Source organism: Hemiscyllium ocellatum, chromosome 2 (genome assembly GCF_020745735.1).
Source record: "Hemiscyllium ocellatum isolate sHemOce1 chromosome 2, sHemOce1.pat.X.cur, whole genome shotgun sequence".
In the NCBI taxonomy this organism is placed as follows: Eukaryota; Metazoa; Chordata; class Chondrichthyes; order Orectolobiformes; family Hemiscylliidae; genus Hemiscyllium; species Hemiscyllium ocellatum.
Window position 1 is genome coordinate 83,531,534 of NC_083402.1, and position 18,956 is coordinate 83,550,489.

Below are 18,956 nucleotides of genomic sequence, written 5' to 3' on the forward strand. Positions count from 1 at the left end.
GTGTGATTTTTAACTGTGTACACTCCAGTCCAACAAAGAAAATGAGTCAATTGGCTTTATAAAAGAAAAACAAATGGTCATGAACTATTTCCGTTGCAATCCGTGCTTTAGATTTGAGCTGACATCAGTCCCGGATAATAAACAACTCAATAAACAGCTCGGTACCAGTGCAGCCACAGACAGCTCCGGCCAACAGCCGCCATCTTGTGGGTGGACGGTTGGAGCCGGCGGGAGCGCTCGCGCGCACAGCCCGGGGCCGCGCAGCCGCAGTGAGCATCAGTAACGGCTGGAGCGGGATCGGTGTCTCTCTCAGTGACAGTGAGTAAAACCAGGGTCTGTGTCCGTTAGCAAGGCACCGAGCAGTTAACCGCTGGGAGGGGGTACTACCATGTGAAATGAGTGGCGAGCATGGATTCTGAGCATTCAGCAGATCGAGATGTTTGTTTTTATATCTTGCGACTTTCTCCAGCCGAATACACTGGGCTGACCCTCCGGAGACATCGTTTCAAATCTCATCGCCTCCTCCACTCGCTGGATCCTCCTCCCTATTCACTCCATCCTTGCTTCCTTCTACTCAGCCCTATCCTCTGGCATCCCATCACCCTACCCTTCTCTCTGCAGCCCTCGAAACTCTCGCCCCGATCCCCTTGCCCCTACCTTCTTCCCTCCCCCCATCCCACTTCCCAGCTCGGCCTCCGCCCTCCTCTCCCATCTCACGCTTTAATTTAAAAATATACCTTATTCATGTGCACACACACACACAGAGTCATTAAAGCAGTTCGGTTCTGTACAGTATTATTTGGAGAAAAACTCACATTGGAGTTTGACTTTACAAACAAACCAAAGGGATATCTTTCTTGTGTAAGATTACATTTACATGCAATTGGGGCAGCGGGAGGGTCCGATAACTGAACAAATCCCCATTTCAAAAGAAAACAGAAGTTGCTAGAAAAGCATCTGTGAAGAGAAATCGGAGCTAACGTTTTAGTCCGGTGACCCTTAGGGTCGTTGACCTGAAATGTTAACTCTGATTTCTCTTCACAGATGCTGCCAAACCTGAGCTTTTCCAGCAACTGTTGTTTTAGTTTCTAATTTACAGCTCTGCAGTTCATTCGGTTTTTAACCCCCCCCCCCCAGTCTTCAGAATGACTTCACTTTCCCCAGTCTTTCCCGGCTCCACCTTGGCGACAACTGCCCCAAGCTTTAGTGCATCCCTCCGCATGTGGTCCTGGACCTTGGAATGTGTCAGTCTGCAACATTCCCACCCCCCCAGCCCCATACCGTCACATCTGCCATTCATTCACAAGACCAAATGACTTCCTGCTGCTGTTACTAGGTTTTCCGTTCCTTATTTTGGGTGCTTGGTATAGTTCAAAATTTCTTAGTTGCAAATGGTGACAGTTCTTTCCCTCACTGTTTTCCCAGAATCACGTCAAATAATCGATTCCATTCATCTGTGCCAATGGATTTTGAAGCTCATTATGAACACTTGTGTGCTCTGCATGACCTTGTTCCACTAAAAGCTGTGAAGGCAAATTTAAATCAAGGTGTTTTGGACATTAATGGTGACTGGATCAAGCTATCTGAGTGGGCACCGATATTCAGCTCTATCAGTATCAGTAAGAATTTAACTTTCCTTGCTGTTAGAAGTTACTACCAACCTGGCCTTGGGGAAACAGGTAAGGTACTTAATTTAAAATGACTAACTTTACAGTGGAGAATCATAAAATAATATAGAGAAGATGCAGATAAGGCTTTCTGTTAAACCTTTTATAAAATAAAAAAAATCAAATAGGTCATGTGAGCTTATGAATAAGGAAAAGTAGGCTTTTAAACTTGTCAGATTTGCTCTGGTATTCATTATGATCATGGTTGATCTGATTTTTTTTTGAAAGAGAGCCCATCTTACTTAGTCTTTCCCATGTTATAACCTCAGTTCAGTTATCTTTGGAAACCTGGTTTGTTCTTGCATCTATTCTAGTGTCTCTCTTTTATGGTGTGAGATGGAAATCAGAACTGAGCGTTGTACTCCTTAGTGTTACTTAACCAAGGTCCTATCTGAGTTCAAAATAATTTATTTAGTTTTTAATTCTATATGCTTTCAAATACACCTGTTGTTATGTACTCATTGATAGTTGTGAAGAAAGGCTGCGGGACCTTGAGAGGGGAAGAGAGAAAGGTTGAGGGGGTAAGTTTGGAGGAATAAGAGGGAGAGGCTGGAAGCTGGGTAGGGGGTGCAGGGCTAGCAGCTGCAAAGGTCAGGCATGGCAGTGCAAGAAGTGGAACCTGGAAGGATAGGAGCACAGGGGAAGCTGAAAGCCATGGGGAGGATAACCAGGTTGCTAGGGTTACAGGGAAGCTCTGACATTGAGAATACAGGGACGTCTAAATGAAACAGAACAGTTTAAAACTGTTGCTAGAGGTTTAAATTAGCCAACTGGGAACTAAGAAAAATTGACCTTACTCATGCAATGCTCTCCTTGCATATGAACATGGAAACTCCAGCATAAGGCCACATATGTTCAAGAGCTGCTCTAATGGGGAAAACTATAGTGAATTCTGGGCACTGTCAATTGTTAAATTTAAAAGTAAGATTGAAATCTGAAATACTGTAAAATGGATCATCACTGCCTTGTTAAAATCTTCAACATTGATACATATGCTGATGAAATGCATTAGCTCTAACGTTTTGATTCTGTACAACAAAAACAAATAGCTGGAAAAGCTCAGCAGGTCTGGCAACACCAGTGGAAAGAAATCAGAGTTAATGTTTTGTTTCCAGTGACCCTTCCTAAGAATTGACGGTAGATAGAAAAATGTCAGTTTATATGCAGAACGTGGGTGGGCGAGAGGTGTAAGGAGTAGACAGTAGATATTGAATTGAATTGAATTTATTGTCACGTGTACCGAGGCACAGTGAAAAGTGTTGCCACTGGTACGGATAGAACGCAAACAGAGAGAAGAACCATTGACAGACAAAGGAGTGAATAATGGTCTGGCCAGGAGGGTGAATAGCTGTTAATGGTGTAATGATGCTGTTCCTTAAACAAGGTTATGTTGTCCTTGTTTTTTTTAGCTAGGAGAAAGTGAGGACTACAGGTGCTGGAGATCAGAGTTGAGAGTGTGGTGCTGGAAAAGCACAGCAGGTCAGGTAGCATCTGAGGAGCAGGAAATCGATGTTTTGGGCATAAGCCCTTCATCAGGAATGCTTACGCCTGAAGCATCAATTTGCCTGCTTCTCTGATGCTGCCTGACCTGCTGTGCTTTTCCAGCACCACACTCACCACTTTGTTTTTTTTAGGACATCGTAAAAACACAGGTTCCAAGATAAAGTGCTACTTCACCTGGAAGGTGTGTTAGGTAAGGACAAGGGAAACCGTATTGCTGTTGCAGGAGGGAAGAGAGGGGCTGAGGGCTGAAGTGTAGGCTATGAATCGGACCTGGCTGAGGCCCCTGTCAACAATAGTGCTGGGGAATCATCTGTTGAGGAAGAATGTGGACATTTCAGAGGCTCCCTTGTCTAAGTTGGTGTCATTTGAACAGATGCAATGGAAACTGGGAGAGCTGGGAGAATGGAGTAGAGTTTGTACAGGAAGCAGGGTATGAGGATGTCACCAGCAGACACATTTCCCTCCCCTGTAAGCCTTCTGCCAGGATTATTCCCTTCGGCTCATTCTAGTCCACTCTTCCTTCACTCTAATACCCCCACACAGCCCAACAACACTTTTCCTAGCAACTGCAGAAAGTCTATATTTTATGGTCCACACAGAATGGCCCAGCCATCAAAACCTCAGCTTTAGGAAGCCTATGGCCTGTTCCACTATGGCCCCATTTGAAGCATGAGCAGCATTTATCTCATTCTGTGTCAGCCTGAGGCTTTTGTAAACGTGTCATGAGCCATTTTTTGGAGTGAGAAGCCTTGTGCACTAGAAGACGTTCCTGTATGGCCTGAGAACCTTTTAAAGGGGGTAAGCATCTGAAAGATTTTTATGCATGAATCACAGCAGCCCTCAGGATATCTTGCGCAGACCTCCAAAATTGACCATTAATAGAATGTAAGCCTTTTCCATTCACAAATGTCACAGGTTGGTGATGAGACACTCTTTGAAACAATGAGTGAAGAAAATAGCTCTCTGTGCCTGTGCCAATATGATAGCTGCTTGGCTATCATTGTCAAGCAGTAAGGATATGAAAAGATGTGCTCTGGTGAGAGCAGCATTGGTAATATTCTGGATGCATTTATGCTTGAAAGTATGGCAGATGCCACACAGATTACCAGTTTCTTTGGAAAGGAATAAATACTTAGTTCCCTCATCTAAATCAATAATAAGTCCTGATGAAGGCTTTTGCCTGAAATTTAGATTTTCCTATTCCTCAGATGCTGTCTGACCTGCTGTGCTTTTCCAACACCACTCTAATGTAGACTCTGATTTCTAGCATCTGCAGTCCTCACTTTTGCCTAAATCAATAGTAACAACAAGTGTGCAGATGACACAAAGCTGGATGGGAGGTTGAACTCTGAGCAGGATGCAGAGATACCTCAATGTAATTTGGACAAGTTGAGTGAATGCATGGCAAATAAAGTATAATGTGGATAAATGTGTTTACCCACTTTGCTAGCAAAAACAGGAAGTAGATTATTGCCTGAATGACGATAAATTAGAAAAGGGGACCTGGATGTCCTTGCACACCAGTTGCTGAAAATAAGCGTGCAGTTGCAGCAGGTGGTGAGGAAGAACAACATTGGCCTTTATAGTGAGGGGAATTGAGTACAAAAGCAGGGCTGTCTTATGGCAATTCTGTAAGTCTGGAGTGTAACTACAGCTTGAGTATTGTGTGTATTTTTGGTTTCTTTACCTGAGGAAGGTAGGTCTGGCTATGGAGGGAGTGCAATGAAGGATTATCTGGAATGAAGAGTGAGGGTCCTATTCACTGGTGTTTAGAATAATGAGGGTAGAATCTAATAGAAATCCTACATTGCTAACAGGACTAAACAGAGTAAATGCAGGAAGGATGTTCCCTGATGATTGTGCACTCCTCAATCAGGTTGCAGTCTCAGAAAGAGGTAAGCCTCATTTATTTACCCAGAGAGTAGTGAACCTGTGGAATTCTTTGCCAAAGAAATTGGTTGAGATGAAAATATTGAATGTTTTCAAGAAGTTAGATAGTCTTTGGGGCAAATGAATCGAAGGATTTGGGGAGAAAGCAGGAACAGGGAACTGGGATGATCAACCATGATCATGTAGATTGGTGGAGCAAGCTCAAAGGCCTACTGCTGCTCCTATTTTCTATGTTTTAATGAAACAGCTTTTTATGAGCATTAAAAAATAGAATAGCTGTGTCCTTGACAGTCATCAGGATGGGATTTCCATTCAGTCCTTGTGAGTGCAAATCTTCGCGAGCATTTCTACAATTTGGAGGTCATGGGGCAGGACATTGTCATCTTGTACTGTCTGTCAGGCAGTTGAAGAAAATGGCAGTGAGATTTATAAATCTGAAGTATCATATTTGCCTGCACCTTCTTGGTGTATCTTGTCCTTTTACTCTCTCCCTTTTGGATGATGTGCAGCAATAATGTTCTTCCTGGGTATGTGCAAGATGTTCTAATCACTGTGTCTTTCTTTGTTGTCATCATAGAATTATCAGGCTTACAATGGTTCCAGTGATGGAAATTTCAATGTGAGCTCTTTAGCAGATAATCTGTGGGTAATATCACAAAGACGGCATAAAAGGTTTGAAGGGATTCCTGACCCATACGTTATTCTCTCTCAAAGTGTGGCTTAGAGACTTCCCAAGGAACTAATAGTATTAATTTGAAAGGAAGCTTTGAGGTATGTTCCCTGAACCAATTGCCTGGTGGACAACAAAATCGTTTCTGCCATTCTGGGATTGAATTTTGCTACTAACACTCCATGACAATGGGTATTCCCATCCCTCCCCAGATAAGGCTCCTTCCCAGATTGCACACCATGCCCTTGTATTGTTACATTTGAGTGAGAGAATCTGGCAGCTGTGATGTACTGTCTTCCAGAACGTTCTATGGAATGTGGCTGGCAAACAGGAACTTTAGATTCCACTTCTGATTTCCTTGTTATCATGACATTTTGTTTAATTCACATGACAAGACAATAATGCACTCAATGTAATACTCACTGATTGAAGTAATAATTCGAATCTGTGCTCTTGAACAAATTGAAACCAATTGGAAGACATTACTTAATTAGTGGTTGTATGATTAATACAGTTGAACGAAAAGGGTCTCAAAACCAAACTTGTTTAGTCCCCTTCTGTATGAAAGAATTATGAACTTACTCTGTTAACTTTGCAGTAGTTGCCATTTTTAAAGTTTTTATGCAACTGACTTTTAATTTGATGTGGCAACATGGTTTCAACTTGAAGTTCACATGTGTGATGTGCAGTTTCTGCCTGTGATGAAAATGGCCCCATCCTTTGAGTTCCTATTCTGTTGCTGCCCTGATAACGTTTTAATATTTCTCAACAGGTTTCTGTTGAGTCCCTTTATATCAAAAATAACATGCCCACTGTACCCACAGAACACTTGACTTTTGTAATTCTCATACCCTTGTTGGTCCTACATACACTCCATCGAGAGGCTAGAGTTACTGTGACCTGTTTGAAACCCACTATCCCCCATGAAGAGTTTTCGGTCTCCCTAATGCCCTCCAAATAAAAGTAGGATGCTAGCCTACTACCTGCAATTGTCCCTGATCATAGATGCCATTTTCTCAGTAATCTAATACAGTAAAACCATATCTAGAACTCTATAGACTTCCTCCTGATAAGCTCCCTGACCATTATTGACCAAACATCCATGACTGACTGTCGCTAGCCTGTGAACAGACTTGGCAGGATGTCTGGACTCAGCCATCCTGGGACTAATGTCTCCTCAGTATCCTAACTGACCTATCAGTAATCTCTTGACTTGGCTTCTAGGATTGTGTGTAACCCAATTCCTGGATTGCAAGGACACTGATCCCTGGTTTCTTGGAGGGCCTAGTGCCTGATTGACCACAGCCAACTGCCTAGTTTGGTAGCATACAAACCCCTTTACCGACCTTCTGTAGCAATACGTCCTAAATGTTGTATTCCTTCACCCAACAAAGGACGTTCCTTCTTTGATTTTCACACTGTGACAATGTAATGGGGAAAGTGTGCTGATAAAGCACAAGCTATCATAAAACGTTTAACTGGATAAAATCCTAATGAGACCACCAAAGTGACTAATCTACCTGACTGCTACTCATGACCATTCATACCAGATTTCTTCAGCAACAGTTTTTAAAAAAAATTGTTTTTATTTTAACACGCTTAACCTGAACATAAGCAATGAAAATCAAAATCTCAAAAATATATGTGCTCAATATGATTAGGACAGATTTTAAAAAATGGTTTAACACACATTATGATTGCTTACTGTGTCTATATTATTTTTCCAATGTTCCAAAGATCAAAGTCTAGACTACAAGGTAGAAAGTTGTTTTCTTGGTTTTTTTTTGTTGCAGTAATAATATATTATTATCGGAGCGAGACAGTCCATTCTTCAAAACAGCAGATGAATAGGTGAACATAGGTCTTTTCTTGTATGAATTCTTTTCTTGTATGAATTCTTTCTTTTAAGCTGTCTTGTTTTTTCTTCATCTTTTTCCTCAAAAGGAGAGTGAGTAGGGGAGAGATGATATCTTCTGTCTGCAGGCTGTGGGTGTCTCTTCCATTCTGCTACTTGGCACTTGCAGCCTTTCAACACTGCAGGTCAGCCAGTCAGAGGGCTGATGTGAGGCATAGCTTCACTAGCTTGAAAGATTCTTGGTGCAGTTCAATCTCATTCTCCTCCCTTTTCAAAAAAAAAGTCACATTGTATTGCATAATTCAACAATATACAAAACTTGCTGTTCAAGTTGCAAAATTTTCATAGGAATCCATTCATAACATTCCAGCTTTCATTTCAGTTGCTGTTCCTTAAAAAAAGTTAAAATATATAGTCTCTTTCAACACATTACATTAACTTGAAGCATTGCAGTTTGCTTGCTGCGTCAGCTACTAGCATATGCTGCATCTATGATGTTGATCCCTGGTGATATACAATGATATGACCATCCCTTGTCTGAATGGTACATTCACTGTTCAGTTTTGCAACCATCACAGGCTGTCTGCCTCTCCCTCCCTTCCTCCCTCCCAAACAGTGTAAATCATTGAGGCTGAATCCTGTAACTTGGTACTCAAGATTTTGTGTGCTGAAAAGCAACAATATCACCCATCCAGAGATTGGTAGCTTGCAACCTAGTGTTAGAGTCTGTGTGCTCTAAGAAAACAGGGTCACATACTCGCATTTGGAGTTTGCAAGTAAATTTGAAAGTCAGTAGTTGCTAACAATGCAAGCTGAGAGCTATAAAATGCCTGTATCTGTGTCAGTGAAAAAGCATCCTATATAGATGCATGAGATGTTTGGCTGACCTTGCATATAGAGCAACTTGGTAGGCTCCTCATCTCCAGAATGGAGTGTTAAAGGCCCAGTGCCTGAGTCGGTTCAAGGACAAGCACACTGATGTCATGAGGATGGTGGTTTGCTGAAATTGAATTGTGCGGATGAAGGGTCAGGGGGAATGGTGGCCATGGGCCATGCAGGAACATTGTGCAGAAAAGGTAGTTGGATGCTGGCTGTCATTGGGCATTTGGTGAACTGTGGTGGCCAGTTACCTGCTCTTTTTTTAATCAGTCAGGCGTTTGTGCCATCTAATTTCTCAATGGAGGAGAGGAGAATTGGAAGTACAATATAAATAGGGCGAATTGGGCTAATAATGATATGGAAGTAAACTATTTGCCACTCAAGGGAAAGATTCGGAAGTTGCTGTTTAAGAGTTGAGGGGAAAGTTGCTGAAAATTTCTCCTGAAGTCAAGAATCTGATTATCTTCATTCTCATTTTCAGCTCAACCACCTCCATTATCATTACTCTTGCTATACCAGGGAGGGTGAAAGTTCCAATCCAGGAAATTGAGTAGGAGATACAGAAAACAATATCTCTTGCCCTAAAGAATGCAAGTAACAACTGAAGTGTGTGGTTTGATGCACTTACGGGCAAATTAGATAAACATTTGAAGGAGAAGGCAATTGATATTTGCACTGGTAGATTTAGATATGGTAAAACGGGAGAAACCTTAAGCCGAGTTTAAGTGGTCATGTTTGAGCTGACTAGCCTGTTTCTGTGGAGAAAGTGCGGACTGCAGATGCTGGAGATCAGGGGAGAGAGTATGGTGCTGGAAAAGCACAGTAGGTAAGGCAGCATCTGAGGAGCAGGAGAATCAACATGTCAGGCATAAGCCCTTTGTGATGAAGTGCTCTTGCCCAAAACGTCAATTCTCCTGTTCCTTGGATGCTGCCTGACCTGCTGTGCTTTTCCAGCACCACAGTCTTGGCCTGTTTCTGTGCCATGTACCCAATGTGTAGATGATGTTAAACTATTCCAAAAAATGATTGCTGAGGACAAATGACAAATATTGAAGTTTTTTCAATGTGAATCTATTAAGGAATGTATTGTGTACTAGGAAGATTAGGCTGATGTAAATTATTCAGGATCATTGAAACAATCACTGAGCACGGGGAAAGTATCATGAGTTATTAAATTCATACTCACTTTAAAAGAAAATAATCAAAATGGACCTGTGCTACCACATTAATAAATTAATAAGAATACCATAAAGTGAAGTCGAGGGAAATTGGATTAATGCATGAAAGGAGAAAGCAAAGAAGAACAATTTAATGCTTATGAGAAAAACCGAACTTGCTGGAAAAGCTCAACGTGTTTGGCAGCATCTGTGAAGAGAAGTCAGACGTACCATTTCAGGTCAATGACCCTTTTCGGAACTGTTCTGACCTGAAAGGTTAACTGTGATTTCTCTGCCCCGATGCTGCCAGACTTGCTGAGCTTTTCCAGCAACTTCTGTTTTTTTTTTGTTTCTGATTTACAGCATTCTTTTGTTTTTTTTTGACAATAGGGAGATTTCGTAATTATACCATTGTAAACCAGTTAGGCTAATTGGTCAGTTTTTGTCGTGTTTAAAAAAAAAACTTGCATCTTTGTAAAATAATGAGACAAAATATCTAAAGTAAACTGGAAAATTCTGTGCAAGAATAATGTAGTAAACGGAATTTTGAAAGATTCTCCTGGCCAAGACTTTGACATTAACCAAAGGGCAAGTTTATGCATATTGTTTGACACACAATTCATGTGAAAGTGAGATGAAAGCAAAGTTCCATTGTACGACTTTGGCTGTGGAGGGCAGGCTTCTTCCGGCTCAGGAAACCTGATGACTAAAAGGGGATGAATGGATTCTTGAGTTGATTGTGTTTGCAACATTGGTGTGGGCAAATTTCATGTAATTGTTCATTTGTAGTTTTGGATTTTTTTTTCTTGTTTTTGTTTTCTAAAGGGAGTGAAAGATGTAAACAGAACATCAGAAAGCACATACCAGCCATCAGGTCAAAAGACTTTACAATTCAGTTGTGCAAATCAGTTAGAGATTCTCTGAGTGTTTCCAGTGCTCTGAAAACTTTGGAGTTAGAAGGATTACCTTTGAGACACGGAGATCTTCTGACATTAACAAAGGTGAGGAAGCCTCAAGATAGTATTTCCATGAAAACATAATACTGGTAATTTTTGTTCATTACCTACAGCAGTATGTTCAAGTACATTCTTAAGATGAATGACATATGAGCTTCCTCAATCATACAGAGAATCATAGATAACTAAAGCACAGAAGGAAACCATTTTGCCCATTGTACATTTTGACTCTTCAAAAGAACAGCCCCAGATTCCTTATTTTTGTCTCTAACCCTATAATTTCCCGATCTATATGTATTGTCCACACTCATTCTAAATTATTTCCAGAATCTTGCCAGCACTTTTTCGAGTGGAGTATTCCAGATCCCAACAGCCGTCTAACTGGGGAAACAGTTCTTAACCGCCTTTTCAACGTTTTTGCTAGTGATTTTAAATCTAACCTGTGGTTATTGGTCCACTCATCAGAGGGATTTTTTTCAGTATTAATGGGAATCTGGGAATATTTCTGAAGAAAACAAATGATTACACTTTGTGCAGTAGAAAAAAGTGTTTCTATTGTAGATTTATGACACATTTTAGATTGCAGCAAGTAAACTTACTCAAAATTAAATTTTTGTATAAGAATGTAGGAATAAGAATAGGCCATTCAACCCTTTGAATCTGTTCTGTCATTAATTGGCATGATGGTTCTCAACTGTAGTCACATGCCTCAAGGTCCACAACTCCTCAAACCCTTATTCAAGAAAACATCTATCCATCTTAGATTTTAAATTATTAATTGAGGGAGAGTGTTCCATGCTACTTTCATCTTTTGTATGAGAAGATGAATTTTTGAACATTTTCCTGTGTGTTCCTGTTCTGATTTTAAAGTTAAAGTTATGTCTCTTATATGCCTCCTTGTCCCAGACTTCACCAAGGAAAGGTTTCTCTCCACCTAGTGTACCAATTCCCTTAAATATCTGACAGCACCATGTTATAGTCCAACAGATTTATTTGGAAGCACTAGCTTTTGAAGCGCTGCTGCTTCATCAGGTCACAACCATGTTAATCACCTTAAAACTGCAAATTTCCTACCAAGCCAGATGGACAATATAATGAAAAAAAACATCAACATGATGTTGCTGCTAATTCCTTAGCACTTCCAGGTTTCCCAGTTGCTGATACACAGAATTGTTTCCACCCTGCCATCCTGTTCATGTGGGAACCGAAGCTTTCAAAATTGTCTAAAACATTGAAACTTAATACCTCGATTAGTCAAATGGTAATTATTAGTTAATCATAAAGGAGGAAATTGGTCAATACGAATCTTTCAAACATAATTGTGGTAACCAAAAAATGCTAATGCACTTTGTATATAATGTTCATAATTCCTTTTTGAAATGTTAATTATAAGTGTCATGTGCAAACCTTTTTAGGGTCTATCCAGGACAAAAACACTACAGAACCTTTCATTAGCTCATTGTCCAATTGGAGATGAAGGACTGGAAAGTAAGTTACTGTTTCCACTGGGTTTGTATTACTAAGGGATTCGTAATGTTTAATAATCACAGCTCATAAAATCTAATGGTTTTTATTTAGTCATTTGCCAGAATGTGAAGAATTCAGCAACCATCAAAATAGTCAACTTCACAGGCTGTAACTTAACATGGCGTGGAGCAGAGCATATGACAGGCATTATTAAGGCAAGTTTTTATAGTTTCTTACTTCTGAAGAATTATACTTCGCAGTTTTAAATCACAAATATAGTAGCAATTCAACATAGATGTTTGCCTTGCACAACAACTGTAAGGTTATGTGCTTATGTTTTATACAGTATCAAGCAACAAAAAGGCACAGTCAAGTCTGGGCAGAGAGTCTTCGTTATAGGCATCCTGACCTAGATTGTATGACTGGTTTGCGGCGCATTACTATGAATTGTAACACACTAATTGGTGATGCTGGAGCTATTGCCTTTGCAGATGCCCTCAAAGATGACCTTTGGCTTAAAGGTGGGTGGAACCAAAAGCATAATTGTAGTTTTCAATATATAGTGAATTTTAAATGTAAACTGTGAATTTCTTCCTGTTTGAAATAAAATATATTGCATAAATACAATCCTGTATGTTCCTATCCATTGCAGCTAATGGGTAATAATTGCTCAGTTGGTTTACAAATTAACCGTGGTAGTCCACTAGCTCAGTGATATAGAATCATCCCAGGAATGATCTTTAGTTTCCAATATTTGCTAATCTTAAGGTTGCGCTTGAGTCCCCGTACAAGAGAGATGGAAAATCATCTATTTTCCATCTTCTGACCCCTAATTTTGCTGTGGTGATACCGAAAGGACATGGGATTTCACTGTCTTTCACACAACAGATTATCCATTATTTTGGTTTTGTTGGCATTTGAACTGGTCTTTGGTTCACAGTTTGGTGAGAAGCAAAAATTGTGTCCTGTTTTCATTAAATGGAAATTCTTTGTTGACAGTGCTAAGAAGGATATGCTTACCTTGATTAAGCCTGGCTGATTGCATACTGAACAAGGGATACAGCAACGTACAGAGGATTATTAACACATCAAATAACTATGTGTATATCAAAGGGGATCCTCTTCCAGATTATTCTTTTGCCAGAAAACAGTTATGCATGCAGATTCCTTTGTGAAGTCTGTAAACTATAATTTTGAATTTCTAATTCAAAATAGTTTCTGGATTTCAAGGGCCACACTGCCTCCATGCCTTTACAGAAATATTGGCCATGGGGAAAATTGGACATCACATTTTGAAGATGCTATTGTGCACTTAATAATTGTAAAGAGGCATTTGGTAGCGGCCTTCTAACTGTGGTATGTGGCCAAAGGGAATTCAAGAAGAAAATACTTGGGATTCAGGGATTGGAAAGAAAACTCCATTGAATACGTTTGGAAAAAAATGTATAGATTCTGTAAAAGCAATACAGCAGTGAGCATTTCTGTAAAAAAAAAATAGGCAAATTGCTATTTACCGTGAACTAATCAACACAAATGGAATGGATATCACATAAGTAAGATATATACATGAATGGAACCCAGAGAAGCAATAGGAAAACACATTTAAACACATTCTTACTTGCATGCACACACAAAGCAGGAAAGATCCAACAGTATAGGACCTGAAGATTATTGATGACCTGATGGTAAATCTTCAAGTCAGTTATCAGAGTTTGATCAGGTAGATGACGATAAAATTAATTGCATATGATTCCAGACCAAGGGCCATTAATATGAGAGTTGCTGCCATACATACTCATGTAAAAGTCACTTTTTTTAGACTATTTTTAAAAGTTCAGCTCATTTGGTCAACTAATTCACGGGCACTAGTTTTGAGGGACTGAAATTCATGCTGCAGTTCAATATATAGAAGATCCTTGATTATCTGACCGAGATGGGTGGGCACTATTTCGTTCAGATAATTGATTATTTGGTTAATTGATTACCTCTGGGGCTCGGAGTTTTCTGTGACATCTGCTCCCCATTCATGAGATGAGGCAGCAGCACACTGCGTGTGAGCCCCCCGGCCTGTCTCCAAAACATCCGCTCTCACCCATTCCGCCCCCAAAACCCCTTCCACTCCCACTCCTCCTGCCCCCCCCCCCCCCCCCCCCCCCCCCCCCCCCAATCCCATCCACCCCCACCCTGAGTTACTGGTGTTGGGGAAATAAATGGTTTGCCAAATCTTTTAAAACAAGATAGTCAGGAGAGCAGATCTTGAGCAATCAACTAGCTTTATTCCGTGGCCATGGGAATGACATCTTCATTCAGAATAAAGTCCGATGCAATTCCAATGAAATACCAAATATTACAAGTTTTATAGTTAAATACAAGCCTACTGCCCATTAAGTACACAACTTGGGGCAGTCGTAAGGTTCCCATACATTGTCTAGACCTACATTTCTTAATGTCTACAAAACTGAATGTTATTTTATACTGCTGGTTCAGCTAGGCTAGAATTACTGATATGGGACAGAGAAACAATACATCATTCTTTGGGACAGAACTAATGGAAGCTGCAAGGTCAGGCTTATCAAAACAGAATTCCTCAGTTCGGCCTCAGACTGCACGAGCAAGCTAGAAATCTTACTGCAAAAGTTGTTTTTTTGACAAAAATGGCTTCTGTGTCAATTTTGGTCAATTCTTCCATAGTCTGAATGAATGAGTGAACGTGATTTTGTTCAAGTGAGTGAATGAAACATGCAGTTTCCTCTGTAAGAGGTTTATAATGTGACATGGTAGGGTCAACTTTTAGACAAGATATATGGAAAATACAAGATTTTTTGGTTAAAACTAAGGGGTCAACGTTTACATGAGATCAACTTTAATGCGAGTATATATAAGTATTAAATCCAATAGTGAATGGAGGGGATCAGTTAAATTGTGTAACTTATTCCTTGAGCTGAATAGGATAGATACTTTCAAGGAAAAAGTAGATAAGAGAAGAAGGAACAAAAGGATAAGGGTAATGAATTTGAGTGGAAGGAACGTAAACATAAAGGTTAGATCCATTGCAAATGGCTCATTTCTGTGTATTATAAATATTATGGAAATGTTGTCTGTAATATTTTACATTAATTTCTTAATTTCTACATTAATTCTGTTTTTTAATTACAGCCCTGGATTTGCAGCAATGTGGAATTTCTAATAAAGGAGCCAAAGCTTTGCTTGATATCTTGCAGACCAGTAGTTCTCTAATTGTGTTGGATGTTAGAAAAAACCCATTAATCGGTGAGTTTCATAATAGAAATGACATTGCTACAGCATGTTTTCGTTTTAGTATTCCATTTTTCATGTGCTTAAATGTCTTCCCACATTTGAGCAAAGTGAAATAAGGCAACACGGTTGAGGATAGTTACTGGTTAGGAAGTTGATGCTGTATTATTTTATGAACATTGTGATACCTTTGGCATAGTTTGTAAATGCAGTGATGTGGAGAATCTGCAGTATCTTTTGCTTTTATATTCAATCTCCCTTAATGTAATAAACTGCAGCATTTGTTACATTTTAGTTTCCTCCCATGGTTCTTTATTTATTCTATATGTTTATAGTTCTTGTGAATTGCAACTTAGACCTTGTGGTTGAATGGAACATGTTTAATGTACTGCAGAACTAATAATTATCACCTTATAGATATGCTACAGTCAGTTGCACTAGATGTCCATTGACATCAATTGAATGTAGATGAATCAGGGTTGTTCAGCCTTTTTGTGTGTGAGACCACAATTTTTGTACGACGGACCAGTGAGCAAATTTTCAAAAGCTAAGGTTTAGCACAGTAGTATGCATGAATTTCAAAATAAAAGTTGAGTTATGAAGAAATAGCTGCTTCAGCAAAAAACTAAAGTCAACGCAATAAAGTGATAATTTTAGAAATGAGTAATTAATAAAGATACTGATTGAAAAGTCTCAAGTTAACAGAGCTAGAGAGAAGCCATCTTGACTTCAAGTCCTCATTGCTAAAGAAAAGGGAGGGCACTGAGGCTGAACTAAGGAGTTTGGTTTAATTGGTAATAACCGCCTGTTTGCCACCATAGGTGAACACTATGAGCTGGTCTTGATGCAATTCAGGTAAGAATAGAGGATTGAAAGAAGATATTCTTCAATTTGCGTATTCTCCTCTCAGCCCACCAAGAGGATAGGTTTTTGGTGAGGGAGCTGGAAAAGATTCATGGAACACATAGGAATGATGGATGGTATGTGTCCAAGTTGCAATAGTGTATTACTTGGAGTAATATTTTACTTGTCAATACCTTTTTAGTTATTGTCAGTGATAGAAATTGCAAAGTCAGAAGATGCAGTTGAAGTGATCTTGGTGAGTTCTTGCTCTACATCCTGTCGACAACATGGACTGATATCACACTGTTGGGAGTGTTTTCTTTTCCTGCTTTGCCTTACTTGATTGCTTCCACTCTGACCTAACCCCCTGGTTGATACAGTGGACATTGAACAGATGTTTCCCCTTCTGGGACTGTCTAGAATAAGAGGTTGTAGATATAAAGTGAGAGGAGGTAGGTTCAAAACTGAATGATGGGAAACTACGTCTTTCAGAGGATTCTGAATCTGTGGAAGTCACTGCCCTAGACTGCAGTGGAGGCAGAATCAATAAACACATTTAAGAAAGAAATAGATAAGTTTCTGATTAAAAGCAGGGTAACAGGCAGGAAAGTGGAGTCAAGACTTGGATAAGATTAGCCATGGTGATGATAAATGGTGGTGTAGGCTCGAAGGGCTGAATTGCCTACTCCTAATTCCTATGTTCCTATGATATTCTTGTCAACTGCTCTGACCCTTCTTAATGAGGACAGCCTTTATTAAAAGGCGAGAGGCTGACTGATATTCTACCTCAAGGCTATTAATTATTTTTCTTGAACTTACCTCATTCATTGTTCTGATGTCTTGCAGCAGATTATACCAGGCTCACAACCGCTGTCTAAGTGTCCTGCCATTGATCTCATCCCATTTCATCTTTGTATTCCACTATTCTTGTTGGTAACTGTTATGACACGGAGTAAACTCTTCTGCTAATTTAAACCATGCATACAGAAAAGCTCACCTCGCCTCGTAATCTGCTAAAGTATGAATGACAAAGAACTTCCAAACTATTTAAAGAAAACAATTAAGAATCCAAGAAACACAAGAACATTAAACAACAATATCCACATGGTAATCCTCCTTTGTCTGATCAATTTATCTATCTCCCACTTTACAACAATATCCGATAAAACCCGCTGCTTAAGTTTGACAAAAAAACTCAAATTTCAAAACCAGCCAGTTGTCGATTTTTCCCTTTGTATTGTTGTCTGTACTTTCTTGGGTCTTTTCTTTGGTCTTCTGCTTCACGAATGTCAAATGAAAAGATACCTTTTGGAGAGAGGCTCTGCAGGCTGTATTTCGTTGGTGCTCTTTGTCACCCTGGCAAACTGTTTAAAATACACGATTTTATATACCCAAAAACATTGGACAGTCTCATTGTTTTGATGTCACCAAAACATTAAAATTCAGATTTGATGGGATTTTTGTATCGAAACTGGCTGAATTCAAAGTTGTTGTGTACCATGGCAATGCATGCTCCAGCTATTTGTTTCACAACCTTTCTAGGTCCATGCCTGCTTCCTGTGTCTCTTAAAGGTACAGTACATACTGTACCAGCTTCCTCTCTTAAAGGTACAGTGCACACCTGCACCTTCATAACAGTGACTACATATCCTTTCTTTTATACTGTGTATAGCTTTATTTCTCACATTAATCCTATAGTAGACTGAAAATCTGTGGAGCACACAACAAGCTACTACGTTGATTGTGCAAGAACCTAGGAAATAGAGAAGGAATAGGAAGTGCTATTAAAGTAAGTGCTGATCTGATCATGGCCTCATTCCGTTTTTCTGCCATCCCAATACCTCTAACCCTTGTTTCATTTTTAGATCAATGATTTGTTGATCTATATTTCAATATTGAGCTTTCACTGCTGTCTGGAGCAGGGAAGTCCAAACAATTAACCATCTTTACAGAAAAAAATTACCAACTTTTCAGAAAAAAATTACTCTTCGTCTTTGTGTTAAATAGAAAACCACTTTTTCTGAAACTGCCCATTTAGTCTGTATATCTACACAAAGGGAGCTACTCTCTGTCTCCTTTGAGCCCCTTCATGTTTAATTAAGATCACCTCTCATTTTTCTAAACTCCACTGAGTACATGCCCAGCCTCCTCAATGTTTTGTTTTTCACAGGACAATCCATTGATCCCAGGCATCAACCTTCAAGTGAACCAGAATCAATCTGAACTGCCTTTAATGCAGGTACAGAGGAACCTTGATTATCTGAACGAGTTGGGCGAGCACTACTTCGTTTGGAGAATTGATTATTTGGTTAATTGATTCAATGCCTTTCCTCTGGGACTTGGAGTTTTCTGAAGTTTCCTTTTTCCTCGCTCTGCCTGCCTTGCTTTTTCTCTCTTTCTTTCTTTCTTTTTCTCTCTCTCTCTCTCTCTCTCTCTCTCTCTCTCTCTCTCTCTCTCTCTCTCTCTCTCGGTTTGTTTCTGAGCAGATACACCTGAGCATAAGGGACCTACAGCATTGGTGAAGCCTCCTGTTCCCCCTTACCCCCAACAGTTCAATGGTATTGACAAAGTGAGCACTTCCTAAGTCTGCTCCCCATTCAGGAGACAAGGCAGCAGCACACCACTTGAGCTCCTGCCTTCTCCCCTAAACCCGTCCAACACCGCTCCTGTCTGACCCCAACTCCATCTGACCTCGCCTCCACCAACGCCCCCCCCCCCCCCCCATCCATGTCGCCTCACCCCATCTCCGGGACACCAAGACTGGACACCAGTATTAAGACTGCTGCTGCCTTTGGGGGCTGGGTGAGTCTCAAA

General features: G+C 40.0%; 1 protein-coding gene across 1 annotated transcript in view; it reads left to right on the forward strand.

The window, feature by feature from the left end:
* Positions 1 to 229: 229 nt before the first annotated feature.
* cep78 (centrosomal protein 78) overlaps positions 230 to 18,956 on the forward strand; it is an 85,105-nt gene continuing 66,378 nt past the window's right edge. Inside the window, exons 1-7 of the mRNA XM_060845090.1 lie at positions 230 to 318; positions 1,426 to 1,679; positions 10,447 to 10,622; positions 11,993 to 12,065; positions 12,156 to 12,259; positions 12,391 to 12,565; positions 15,201 to 15,314. Of these exons, the coding sequence (XP_060701073.1) occupies positions 1,463 to 1,679; positions 10,447 to 10,622; positions 11,993 to 12,065; positions 12,156 to 12,259; positions 12,391 to 12,565; positions 15,201 to 15,314 (859 nt within the window). The 5' untranslated portion in view covers positions 230 to 318; positions 1,426 to 1,462. The remainder of the gene's footprint in view (positions 319 to 1,425; positions 1,680 to 10,446; positions 10,623 to 11,992; positions 12,066 to 12,155; positions 12,260 to 12,390; positions 12,566 to 15,200; positions 15,315 to 18,956) is intronic.